We start from the raw sequence: 13,598 nt of genomic DNA on the forward strand, positions 1-13,598 counted from the left end.
ATCAAATATTTTAACATTGTTTCATTATAAATGGCCCTCGATTTCTTGTTACGAAATTAAAAAAAAGTAATTATATTTCTTATTATGGAGGAAACGGGTTATACACAATCAAAACTTCGCCGCCATCGAGGCGAAAGTAAAATACATCACAGAGAGAAAATAAGAAGAAAACACATTCTCTTAATCTCAGTAGCAAACGATGATAGCGAAAAGCATGAAATTTAATCAAAAGATGTGTGTGGGAGTGAAATAGCTAATACGAAATGGGATGGAAAAAAGGATGTCTCACAATTTTCTTCTTTTTTTTATTTGACTCAGAAGCACCAACCTTACAGTTTAGCATCAGGAATCGCTCCCGTTTCTACCAAGAAAGCGAAGCGAATCCTTTGGTTGGCTGCCTACACAGCGTTGAAACTTGCCTAAAGAACTGAAGAAAAACTTGTTTCTTTTTCTAAAACACCACTCTTTACTCTTTGAAGGGGCTTTTCATATTCTAGGTTACCTCGCCTCATCACCCTCATCTCGTATAAAGGAACATCAGAGCAGGCGCGATAATTTCATTCCTTATACCTCTTCCTTTCTGAAAGTATATTCATCTCTTCGCGACGCGCAAGTTTTTTTTGTTATATTCAGGTCTATCTTCCTTACTATTACGAACACGCAGAAAAAGGCGTAGCAATAGATCGCGCCTGCCTTTACTGCGAGATTTTTTCTATGTTCTCTCTCAGTTTTCTCGATAATTTAACTTATCGTCTTGCGCGTTAACGGATTTTTTTGCCGTTTTTATGTACGCGACGATGTTGAGTCTGGCAAGGGAGAATACTGCGAGGGAGTCTTTGCGCATTACAAATATTAGTGTTGGAAAGCAATCCGCTGAGATGATGCCGTGGTCTCAATTATTAGAATTTGTTACAAAAAATGAAATACTCATTTTTGTTCAAAACCTTTTATCCAAAACCTTCAACGATTACGGTAAATCGCTTTGTTGTTGTTTGTTTTCGTCCTAAAAGAACATATGCTGTTTTACGTTCAAATGCATAACTTATCTTTTGATTAGGTTTGTTAAACCATACAATAAGATATTATATTTTTTTAAGTTTTAAAGATTTAAGCAATATAAAACGAAAATATTGAAGTGATGTTGAATAAATGTTAATACAAGAACACATTGCTTTAGCAATCTTAAAAGCAATAATGCTTTTTAGAGGTTATTTTGACCGCTCTTTGTAAGATGCTATAACTTTTCTATTTTTTGAAGATTTTTGTAATCCGCAAACAGCAACTTTTTAGTACATTTGAAGACTATCTTTTGGCATTTTTAATTTGTTGATACCCTTATTTTGCTTTTCGTCCAACATGTAACATGGTTAAATAGTACGTAAGAAAAAATTGTTATATACGCTTTAACAAAAGCCTTTTTTATAAAAAAAAAATCATCATTTCGCTCTACACGAGGTGTAGATGTCCTGTTTGCTTGGTTTAAACCAAAAAACATCAAATTGAACGGAGTTTGAATCCCTTTCATCTTTTACTTTTTTTCCAAAATTAAAGAAATAGTGCACCAGAAAACCAATATACAAAGCCAGCTATTAAAAACAAATTCAAAGTTCATATTTCTAAGATCACAAATGACGCCAGAAATTGGCCTTGAAGTTGTCGATTTTTGAATTTTTCATAGGCTGTTTCCGTCCTGTGATTTCTTCTTATTTCCACGCGAGCATAATGCGGGATGCGTTACTGAGGAAATTTGCGTTATTTTCGATCTTTGGGGTCAAGTTAAGGCTTTATTTGTGATCAGCAAAATAAATTTTTGAATCATTAAGTACGAAAAAATGTTGCTTAACGTATTTGATTTACAGCGTACACTTTTTTTATTGTAAATATAAAAGGTCCGCGGTACGCGACAGCCGAGCGGTAGCGCCGGTCAAAAACATTGAACCCTTGAGCGCCGGGGCTCACCGCCCCAACGGCGTGAGTTCGAATCCCAAACGAGATCGGGCCCTCTCCTGTACGATAGGACTGACTATCCACGTACTCATAGGGAAATTACACCGAGTTAGCGGATTGATGCATCAAAAACCAAAAACGCCAAAAGATAGTCAACAACGCCAAAAGATAGAAGCCATGGCGCACAACTGGGACGTGGTGATCCAGAAGTTCCGGCAGTTGGTCGGTCCGGCTTCATCGTGTGAGAGATCTGAACCTGGTCCAAAAGGTGCTACTGCTTAACACCTTCCTGCTCTCCAGGCCCCAGGCTGTGGTTTGTCGCGTCGGTCTGTGGAGCTCGGCAGCAGGACGTGACAAAGGTCTCTCACATGATTGAATCACTGAACCAACGGCACTGGTGGCATCCTCGTACCTCTCCACCAGCTAGCGTTGCCACGAGACCGCGGTGGTCTAAACCTTCACATTCCCGTCATCACCACACAAGCGCTGCTAACTAACCGGTACCTCCTGGAGCAGGGATGTTTGGTGATCGGTTCTGAGCATATCGCCAATGCTGGGAACCCTCCCGATACCAACTCCATCCCGTCGTACTACCCTTGCCTCCGCAAGGTTATCCAGCACCTGTCGTACGTGCCAGAGACCCTCCGACGAACACCATCAACACGAGGTCTGCCGCGCGCAGCAACAAACGCCCTACCGGACCCAATGATGGCTGGAGCTTCCTCACACACGATGTGGAGAAGATTGTGGGGAAACGTTAAGCTCCAGGAGGCTGACGTCAGCACAACGTTCCGCCCTGTACCTGCTAGAAAATGGGAAGATACTAAACGGGGAGCATCTTTTCCGAGCCGACAGAGCCGACACACCAACATGCCCGTCCGCTGTTGAGACCCTGGAGCATAAGTTTGCAGCATGCCCTCGCATTACGTTAGCGTGGGGCATTCTGCAAACGCAACTGCAACAAGTTGCTCCAGGGTACCATTTTTATTTCTCGACCTGTACTGGCCCGCTCTAAACTGGATAAGAGCTTTCACACGTAGTGCAATACCCTAGGGTTTTTCAAACTACATTATCCACATCATTAGAAACAATTGTGTTGCGATTGATGTAGATGTCCTTACATGTTTCTTGTAAAAGCATTCTGTATGTAAAAAAATGAATTTGTTTCCCGCCCAACATGTAACACCGTAGGTTTTTACGACAAAGCAAGACTCATATATGAAGTAAATCCGACAAAAATTGAGATTTGATGTTGGTCCCTGACGGGCCCATGGATCTGACTTTGCCCACCCCTGGTTGAGAGGGGTATAGTCAAGCCTGGCAAAATACCAGGCTTAGTTACTATAGTTATTGATTACATCCCATGAAATAAACCAAATACAAAACATTTGAATGAAATAACATTGATACACCTCATATAGTTAAATTTAAACATCAATACTATTATTGGTTTAATATTGATTGACATTTTAAAAATACTACAATAAAAAAAATGTTTGGTGAATTTAATGTGTAGTTTTACTATTTACTTATATGGCGCTACAACCGCTGAGCGGTCTTGGCCTGACGAAGCTCCATCAGAAACTGTTCACTTTCGCCCGCCACGCTGATCCATTTCCGTATCGCGGCATTACTGGTAGCTTCGTCTACGCCAGGGATGTCAAACATGCGGCCCCCAAGAACATTGGATGCGGCCCGCCACTTCTTTGAAACAATACATCGAAAGTTTGGATCCTTGAGTATTGACTTTCGTTTGAGTAGCAAAATATTTTTTCTGAATGGTGAATAGCAAGAGAACTGAACGAAATCAATTTAAACAATTTCTATAAGAAAGTGATATACAACATTGATCCACATCACGCCGATATATAGCAGTTGACAAGAGCAAAGGTTGTACACATATTTTTGGCGACAAGTGAGTATATAGTGTTCATAGAAAAAAAGTGATGAACTAGAAGAGCATTCTAAATAAAATAACAGATGTGGAGCAATAAGTTAGCTATAGTATTGTACGTGGATAGTCAGTCCTGTCGTACTCATGGGCCGATTTCCACTCTAGTCCAGATCAATGTCGTAACTCTTCGAAATTAAGGAACCGCTGGAAGTCTTCCGTGCCACATGACACAAATTTGAAAACGTTTGAAATCAGTAATAAATGCGGGTCAAATAATAAATAAATATCAAATCACCTTAAACTGAACAAAGTTCCTGCCCGATCGAACTAAACGCTATGAAATTACAAACGTTTACATTAGAATGTGATTATGATATAAGGTTCTTCATGTTTTTATTCAAAAGTAATATTCATTATATCTTAATTTTTAATACTTCAATAATTTACATTTAATTGTACACGGTAAAGAATTGTTTAGTTTTTGATTTCAAATGATCGAGTGCTACCGCCGCTTGTAATTTGGTCACATCGTCCGTGTCAGTAACAATAACATGTTTCAGAAAACGATAAACGGAAATCAAATATTCTTGCAAATCCATTAAACCTTCCATTCCTTCGATTAATTGTGACAGTACAAGAATAGCGGCTCTCCGAGTTGGTAAAAACGTATCTGTTTCCATTATACAGCTTATACAGGCAAATACCTGAAAATATGAAGAAAAACGGATTGATTGCGATGAGATGTTTAATTTTTTTTTGTCATTCTTTATACATACCTCGTAGAAAAAATGATGTACTTGATAAGAAAGGATGCGACATATGTTTCCAATGTTCGCAAGGCTCGATGTGCGAAATTCATCAACGGAATTTTTCATCCCAAAAAGAAAACAGTTTAATAGTTCATCTCTGTAGCGAATTGCAGTTGGGCCAAGAACTTCAACTATCTTTATAATTGCTTCGCCGATCTTTAGACGGTAGTCAATGTTTTTATCCACGCTATGATATTCCTTTATAAGTACTTCAACTGTTTCTGTTTCGAAGACTTCGCACAGACTAACAAGCAATCGAACGGAGTTCAAAAATGCATAACTTTCTTCGCTCATCAAGTTTTCTAACGCCAATATGAGGATAGTATGACGTCGTGCCACCGTTTCGACATCACGTTCTTTAATCAATTTTATGAGAAGTGTTGTACCGTACACTTTGCTATACGGTTCTGAATCAGCACACAAGGACAGCGCATTGTGACAGGTGGAATCGGATATCGTATCGTTGTCTACCATTGATGTGTTGCAAATATAATCTATCTTTATCTTCATTTGATCGGTACATCCCGGTAAACTTTTATATTGTTCCAGAAGCCTTACAATTTTATTAATTTTATCAGAACTTCGTACTCGTCTCAAAAAATCTCCTAAAATAGACAAGACAATATCTAAAACATCTGTCCTTTTGCTACTTCTTGTAACATTAGACTCATTTTGTATATCAATACACTCATCGCTTATGTGGGAGGCAAGTGAAGCTTCAAAGATCTTCAAAATATCATCAGGGTTTTCGTATATCTGATTTTGGAACCTTTTTACATTAATTAAATCTTCCAGTGACTGAATTAAAACACACTTTTCATACATTCGTCTGCATAATACGTCTTCTTGTTCCGCCGCATCCATGATAATAATAGGCTCTGAAGAAATTTCTAGTCTTGTAGATAACATAAGTTGTTTCAAAAGAATTATGAAAACATCGTGAACAAGTAAATTGCGATCCGTTGATTTAAGGATAGTCACGAGCGGTGGCAGTAGATGTCCACCTTCTAAGCTGTTTTTATTTCCTTGAGGTCCTACCTGAATAGTGTAATAGCCGTTAACTGGCGTTTGTTTAATGATTATCCTAGGATGAAGGAAAAAACATCCGTTTTGAGTTTCAAAGGTTGAAAGTTCCAACGCCATGGATAGCACAACTTGTTCCAATTCATTTTTTGTTCGATTGGATAGACAAAAGATGATCATTTCCTCAAGATAGCTTCTTTCTTTGCATCCCAAAGGCAGTATAGAGTGAAGTTTCAAAAAAAGTGGTAAATAAGGAGTTAAGATCGATGATGGTAAGGAATTGATTGAAATTCCAGTGAACGCCATGCGACATTCGTACAGTTCGGCAAGCAGTTTGGATTGATCTACCACGACGTAACCCGTAATAAATTCTTCAGGCGAAGAGAGTTTTTGAAAACGTCGCATAAAATACGTTTCTATTTTGTTATGTAGTTCACTATACGCGATAGGCAACTGGTAAAACTGTTTTAGACACTCAACGCACGTATTTGTGTACGTAAGGGCGTTTTCATTTTTTGCGTAAATTGCCCCTTGATACATGGCAAAACAATCGGTCAACACTTGGTTGTAAAATCTTTTGGTGTGTCCTTTGCTAGCGACAATTTTCGCAATCACTTGGCTTTTATGCCATACGGGAACATTTGCTTCACTTCCACTTATTGTCAACAAAGTACGACAGAGTGCGGTAAATCCGCCTGGCTCTCCAGTAAGTTCCAATAAATTCCCGTGTATTGCTTTGGAAATTTCCAATGGCAATTCTTTACACCCTTTTATCCTAAGCAGACATTTAAACATCATTTCTTTAGGAAATGCAATTCCTTCCATCTCCGAAAATGCACATGCTCCGAATAAACTATATGTTCCTGCCATGAAATCGATGACACAATCGATCATTCTGGAATGCAAGGCTAAACGATTGTTCTTAAATAGGCTTCTAAATTGAGCAACACAGTAAGATAGCCTTCGAATACGTTCCTGTTCTTCCACTATCACGTGCAACTGCGTTTCACTTTTAGTCAATCGTCTTAGTTCTTGCGGAAGATATAGATGCAATGTGAACTGACGAACGAGATCGATAGCTCCGTGGAAATCGACTGTATCCTGGCTTGAAGAAATGTCACTCTGTTCCTCGACATTTTTCTCGGCGAATTTGGTCAATACCAAATAGTAATTGCAAGTTATTTGCCACAAAGTGTCCGATTTAGATACATCAACAAGAGCCGTATGCTCAGGCACAGACTTCAAGCAATCTGAAAGCTTCGCCAAGGATATGTCTAAAAATTATACAGAAGTCAGTATGCTATACACACATATTTGATAGTGATCAACTAACCTGTCGCTTTCAAACTGGCAATACAATTTATTACTTCTTGCAGCACTTTACTATCCATTTTTTGTTCAATAACAAATCGCGTGTCCCACACCTGGCACCTGGAGACTTTGACGTGAATAAAATTGTAAACAACTTCGTTCGTGACGCTGTCGAATATCTTTCATTTATTTTGACAGCCAAGTAGTGAAATATTCCATTGCTCCTGTTTTCTGTAAAATGGACAAAAAGAGAACATGGCTCACCATTTTTTTTCATACGAACGCTCTTACGGACTTAGTAATGTTTGAATAACATTCCTAATCGCATCTCATACATATGATGTACAAATCTTTTTCAAGATCGTAACCCTTCTTCCCGAAGAGGGAACCATTTTCGATACTATCAATAAATCCGACACAAGCCCACGCAGAGGAAAACAATTTTTCTACCCTATAATTGTTTTATATCATTTCATTCCTTCGATACAAAATAAAGCAATAATTAAGAGCAAACGTCGATAATGGACACAGGATCTAACTTATTCTGCATCGCTATGATCAGAAATGTTGTTCTAGTCATCAACGTTTAAGAATATCCGCCTCGCAACGCCAAAACCAAATGCAAGACAGATCCGCCTTGTACTTTATAGTCTTGAGCAGTTTTATCATCGTTCCTGAAAAACAAGACAAAGTTATTTCCGCACAATGATGCGCTTGCTCAATGTTGCTATACATACATTTGTTTGCCAGAAAATATCAATCGCTGCTGCTGCGGAGGAATGCCTTCTTTTTCCTCTACACGCTCCTTAATTCGATCCACTTTATCCGTAGGCTCGATGTCTATTTCTATTTCCTTGCCGGTCAGAGTCTTCGCATCACCCAAGATCCGGAATCCGCAATGTTGTCCCCAACGTGAATGTTGGATAGAGATAAAACAAGAAATGGAACACTAGCACCAACCAAGTCTCCACCAACTTTACTTATCGTTACAAACCTTAACTTTAATCAACATGATTGAGCTTATTATTAGGAATTTGTAAACCACTGCAAAATGCTGCAATACTTCAGACGCGAGATCATCCAACTGACAGATAGCTGTCATAAAAAGGATCACCCTTTAGAATCGGACTAAACGTCAATTGTCTGTCAAAACCAAGATGATTAAATACTGAATAGTATATGGTTTGTATTTATCATCTTCAAAACTGATATGATATCCGACAGGGATTGAATAAATATAGAATGTGTGTTATATACATGTAGTTTTCTTAGATAATACAATTTTTTTTTGCAATCGACAGGTACCTGTCATAAATGAATAACCTTCTAGAATCGGACTAAACGTCGATCATTCCACTGACAGATGATAGCTGTCATAAAAGTGGATGACTTGCAGTATGTGACTGTGACACATTAAGTTTTCATCGCTATTGTGCTTTTTATAGGTTTTTTGTTATTGTGCTATTGCAAAAGACAAACAAAAGACAAAATTAGTGTGCTATTTTGCAAATTTCAATTAAATGGTGAATAACCAATAAAATCCTTTGTGCATGTTTATGAAGTATACAACTCATCCCATTTCCTTTCGTAAAGGCTCATGATCCTTGGTTGAAGCATATAGAAGTAAATACACGTGCTCAGAACGCAGTGCGGTACATTTATTTGTAATCAAGTGACATCAAAAACTTTAATAATGAGTGACTCGGAATCTGATAACGGAGACCAAGCTGGAAACATTGAACATTTCAATGGACCAGTGGAGAATGCTTGGTTGTTAAAAATACCGGAATTCAAACCAGAAGACAACCCGAACGGGATGGTGGAAGAAAGTTCATTCTCATGTCTTTTTCCAAAATATCGTGAAAAATACATTAAAGAATGTTGGCCGCTGGTTGAAAAAAGTCTCAGTGCACATCATATAAAACCGGAACTTGACCTCATAGTCGGAAACATGACGGTTCGGACAACGAGAAAAACTTGGGACCCCTTCATTATTCTGAAAGCACGCGATCTCATCAAATTATTGTCTCGGTCTGTCCCGTACGAGCAGGCTGTTAAGGTGTTGGATGACGAAATTAGCTGCGACATCATTAAAATAAAAAATCTCGTTCGCAATAAGGACAAGTTTGTGAAACGACGTAGCCGACTAATAGGCCCTAATGGTTGTACTCTGAAGTCGTTGGAGTTGTTAACGAATTGCTACGTACTGGTGCAAGGAGCAACTGTGTCAGCTATAGGGCCATATAAAGGTCTACAATGTGTACGGAAAGTTGTCGAAGAAACGATGAAGAATATTCACCCAATATACAACATTAAAGCACTGATGATAAAAAAAGAGCTAATGAAGGATGACAATTTGAGAGAGGAAAACTGGGAGCGATTTTTACCTCGGTTCCAGTCAAAGAATACATCAAAACGCGCGAAACCGAAAATGATTAAAAAGAAGAAGGACTATACGCCATTTCCTCCGCCACTTCTGGAGAGTAAAATCGACAAACAGTTGGCATCCGGCGAATACTTCCTGACCGATGAACAGAAGCAAGCTAAAAAACAGGAAGAGCAGATAGCTAAAGAAAAACGTGATGCCAATGTTCAAAAGAAGCGTCGCGAGCAGGCCTTCGTGGCGCCAAAAGAATCTAGTGGTCGTGCAGACTTCTCAGTTGCTAGCTCCTTTCCCAACAAAATTGATGTGAAATTACTGAAAGGAAAAATTGCGAAAGCCAGCAAAAGAGCAGTCAACAATAAATAATCAAGAAATACATTATGAGAGATTTAGAAAAGTAACAACATATTCATCATTTATTTATTTCTCATGTTCGAGCTTTGTATCTCAACCCATCCCTTGTAGGATAAGACTGGCTATCCTCGTACACAAAGGGAAAGAGTCTAGTAAGCCCTTAAAGGGCAGGCATAACAAACACGGCCGTTACGGCAAGAAGTTTTTTTATCATATTTAAGTTGTTGGCAAAGAGCGTACAACTGTTTCTTTTCACTGAAATTTTTGTTTTCGATACCTTTACCTAACATTATTTTAAAAAAACATGTAACTCAGTGAAAGATCGCAAGCTTCGTCCAGCTTTCTTTGCAGTATCTCTTTTTCTTCTGCTGTACGCTCGGTTAGAATCGATAAACAGCTATCTTCGTCATCTGTGCTGCTGGTACTTTCATTACAAACTAAGGATACGTGTTCACCAATTATTTTGCTAAGCTCCTCAGGTGGATTTTTCATGTTTTCGAGAGCATGTTTCACTTGCAGGTAAACACCTTCTGCCCGCTCGAGTACAGTTGTTAGATGTAAATTGCCTGACAGCTCGTTAACATGCTTCAGGATTTCAGTAAAACTGAATTTTCCATCGATAAACACATCCATCTCCTGATCCAATATAGCGACACACACAAACAGATGAAAGTTCCGGCAGGGTAACCCTGTCCACAGAACTTCCCACAATTGCATTATATCTGAGTTAGAAAATTCACGCTTAAACCATACCAGTAACCATCGGAAACAGAAATACATATTTTCCGACTGGTTCTCACGCATATAATTGAATAGACGTTCATTGACGAAGGAAAGCAGCACCCGCAAATTTTCCAGTTGTTGTTTCATTCCTTTTTGATCGATATCGAAATTGGCAAACACCTTCTGCATAAATCCAACAAAACACCAAAAACTCTCCGCTTCGTTTTGTACAAGACTGAGAATAGGTGCTAGTAGATCGCTCATACCTTGCACATACCCTAAATCAAAATTGTACATTACGTAAGTCATCAGAATATCCTGCAGTTTCGCCAAGTTGGGGTTATTATCACCGGCGAAGAATGCGTACGTACGATCCGTGCGTTTAACGTCCTTCTCAATCTGACATTTACGTTCACGGTAGCCGGTAAAGTTGTGCTCTTGAATTGGTGTTATCGTTAGCCATTGGAACTTCATTTGAAAATACTCTTGCGTTTTTTGTGCGCGCCGCTCGTCTCTTTGCTGCAAACTGTGCTCCCAGATGTCAAACTCCAGCAAATACTTCCATACTTCCGCTCGAATATCCTGCTTTATTCCCTGCAAAACAAAAACATTGGATGGATACATTTTCTTAAATTTACTGATAACAGATAGAAATGTTGTCCTACCCCATGAAAGATAATTTCTTTCACTCGTTCTGGATCAGAAATAGATCCGTTGGGACACTTGACATCTTCCCATGATCCGGCGTCTAAAGGGAGCCCTCGAGTCACTTGCGGTCTTGCAATGAGTTTCCATTTCTCATCGTTAATTGACTCTTCTGTATCATTCGTCGCTATAGAAACCTGATTTGAATCAGCTGTTTCAGTTGGAGTTAATGTACTGAACCTAAGTTCCCTGTGAACATTACTCTGCGCTGGTCTGGTTAAGGGGAGTATTTGTTGGACGTTTGCAAGCTTTGATAACATATCCATGTACGGACGGGGTCGAGGACGAGCACGGATATCAGCTATGTTGAGCTCAGAAAATGATTTCTGCAATTTGTCTTGATCAGGATCGTCGATACATCTATAAAAATTTTTCCGATGCGTACTTCTCCGTATACAGCGAAATCTTTCCAACAACTGAATCAGAACACTAGTAGATGATTGTCGGAAGAGATAAACACTGTGCACTGTATGGTCACTGTTATACAACCTGAACTCTTCTTTGTGTGTTTCTATTCCTCTTAGATCACGCAAATACACACGGAGAGTAAGTTTCAATTTTATGGATCCGTACGCGGGTTCATTGCACGAGACACGATCATTGCCACCTCCCATAATGGTAGAATCGGCTGAATGTGATGCTGCTGATTTCGATGCAGCAAAAGGATGGACTCCCTGTGGTGGGGACGAAGGCTGTTTTGATATAGGGTCAACCAACGACCATCCACTTTCTAAACTCTCCGAATCGGTGATTTCGCATGTTTCAGGTTTCCACTCAAAAATATGAAGATTTGTCTTGGTGCATTTTCCAAAGACTAATATACCTTCCGTATTGAGCAGCGAAATGTAAGCTGCATTTCCTTTTTTCAGCAAGACACCGTTCTGAATAAACTTTTCCTTAATACGTTGAAACGAGAGGAAATAAAAACTGCGTAAGCAAAACGAAACAATATTCTCTTTCAGTGCCAAGCATCTTACCTCTATTTCAATTTCACAGTCCATTATGTCTCCTTATGGTTGGCCTGTAGTTTAAAAAAGGTGAAGAGGTACGTATTTAACAACTAAACACAAGTTACGCCAACCAAACATTTACAGAAATATAATGACGATAAACACCTGGCTGATCTGCGCGTCAAATAAAAATTCCTAGATCTAACCAATTCCGTGTCTTTGTTTTATTTGACGTTAACTAATAAAAAAAATATTTTTATCATGGCCAAGGTCCGTCCAACAGATCGGGTTCTGTAAGCGAAACCGAGTTGAAGTTTTAAAAATTGAGGATATGTCTAAAGTTACTGGAACGAAGCAATACTTGCACGATGCAGTTACACGTTTCTTTCTCTACCTTGCACGATGGAGCGAAGCCGGGATAAAAATCAAAAATTCATTTTTGGATTTCAGAAAAATGACATATGTTTTCTTAAACTACAAGATGAAACTAAGAAATGACCCAAAAACTAGAGCCCCCGTTCTTCCAGGTTCTGAGAAACAGCCCGTCAAAGTCAAGATTTGTGAAAATATTGCGTGAAAAATTGAAAAAAATCCATCAACTTTGAAGGTCTGTAACTCCTATAGTAATGGTCGGAATCGAATTTCAAGTAGAGTTTTGGAAAGCTATATTATCATGCTTTAAAATTGTTGACAGTTTAAGTAAATTGAAATTGAAAGTCACAAAATATTAAGCATTGTTTCGCATAACTCTATGAATTTTTTTCAATTTTCTGTCTTTAACCTTACGCCATCGCTAAGGATTGTGAAAGATTGTAATATGATGCATACCCACTTATAGTCTAGAATGTTTTGTAACAATAAATGATAGGTTTTTTTGCGCATACGCGCGCATCTGTACGTCATTCTGTACTTTATATGTGAAGCTTATAGTTTATCACCTACTAGGCGTCTCCATCATGCCATATGCAGCATCATGTGTGGTAAGAAATATATGAAATTGTCATTCAATCAAATATAGGTAGATGATCGTATCGTTAAAATGTGAAGCAGGGTAGTGGTTGAACATCACGTGAAAGGGAAAAGACAAGCCAAGTCAATGGCAAAGAATGAAATTTGGTTTGGCTTGCTTTGAATGTATTAGGTCGCTTTTTCTTGTTCTTCAGCTCACAAACTCATCTGTTTATACCCAGAATTCCTCGGAATAATGTACCCTACACTAACATTTTGTTCTGTTTGTACCCTTACCTGTAAAAGTTGAAGTTAATCTTCAAGAGTTGGTGAATCACACTGCATGTAGAATAATTGAAATGCAAAAAGCAGAAATCTTGCGGCACCTTTCATCTTCTTTGTGTGATTCACTAAGCGTCGTATTATTGCGCTCGTGGGGCATTGACGGATCTAGTAGACACAGCATATACAATCAACCGGTTCATGGTTCCGGAGAAAATACTGCATCAGACAGTGATTTACTAGTATCGGCGTTAACGCCTATCCGTCTT

At 38.8% G+C, this 13,598-nt stretch overlaps 4 protein-coding genes across 4 annotated transcripts; 1 reads left to right on the top strand and 3 right to left on the bottom strand.

Annotated features, from left to right (window-relative positions):
• Positions 1-4,290: 4,290 nt before the first annotated feature.
• Positions 4,291-6,949, bottom strand: LOC131282836 (transport and Golgi organization protein 6). The gene is made up of 3 exons (XM_058312377.1): positions 6,835-6,949; positions 4,618-5,255; positions 4,291-4,545 (listed from the first exon to the last, which is right to left on the bottom strand). The coding sequence occupies exons 2-3, from the start codon at positions 5,158-5,160 to the stop codon at positions 4,291-4,293; spliced, it is 798 nt and encodes a 265-aa protein (XP_058168360.1). The 5' UTR covers positions 5,161-5,255; positions 6,835-6,949.
• Positions 6,950-7,413: 464 nt separating this feature from the next.
• On the bottom strand, positions 7,414-8,076 carry LOC131291220 (NEDD8). The gene is made up of 3 exons (XM_058320409.1): positions 7,979-8,076; positions 7,722-7,852; positions 7,414-7,658 (listed from the first exon to the last, which is right to left on the bottom strand). The coding sequence occupies exons 1-3, from the start codon at positions 7,994-7,996 to the stop codon at positions 7,571-7,573; spliced, it is 237 nt and encodes a 78-aa protein (XP_058176392.1). The 5' UTR covers positions 7,997-8,076; the 3' UTR covers positions 7,414-7,570.
• Positions 8,077-8,473: 397 nt separating this feature from the next.
• LOC131289772 (KRR1 small subunit processome component homolog) lies at positions 8,474-9,752 on the top strand. The gene has a single exon (XM_058319086.1). The coding sequence runs from the start codon at positions 8,678-8,680 to the stop codon at positions 9,731-9,733; it is 1,056 nt and encodes a 351-aa protein (XP_058175069.1). The 5' UTR covers positions 8,474-8,677; the 3' UTR covers positions 9,734-9,752.
• A 236-nt stretch (positions 9,753-9,988) lies between these two features.
• Positions 9,989-12,257, bottom strand: LOC131288110 (TBC1 domain family member 15). Its single transcript, XM_058317224.1, has 3 exons — positions 12,127-12,257; positions 11,110-12,045; positions 9,989-11,038 (listed from the first exon to the last, which is right to left on the bottom strand). The coding sequence occupies exons 1-3, from the start codon at positions 12,148-12,150 to the stop codon at positions 10,016-10,018; spliced, it is 1,983 nt and encodes a 660-aa protein (XP_058173207.1). The 5' UTR covers positions 12,151-12,257; the 3' UTR covers positions 9,989-10,015.
• Between the last annotated feature and the right edge of the window lie 1,341 nt (positions 12,258-13,598).

Source organism: Anopheles ziemanni, chromosome 2 (genome assembly GCF_943734765.1).
Source record: "Anopheles ziemanni chromosome 2, idAnoZiCoDA_A2_x.2, whole genome shotgun sequence".
In the NCBI taxonomy this organism is placed as follows: domain Eukaryota; kingdom Metazoa; phylum Arthropoda; class Insecta; order Diptera; family Culicidae; genus Anopheles; species Anopheles ziemanni.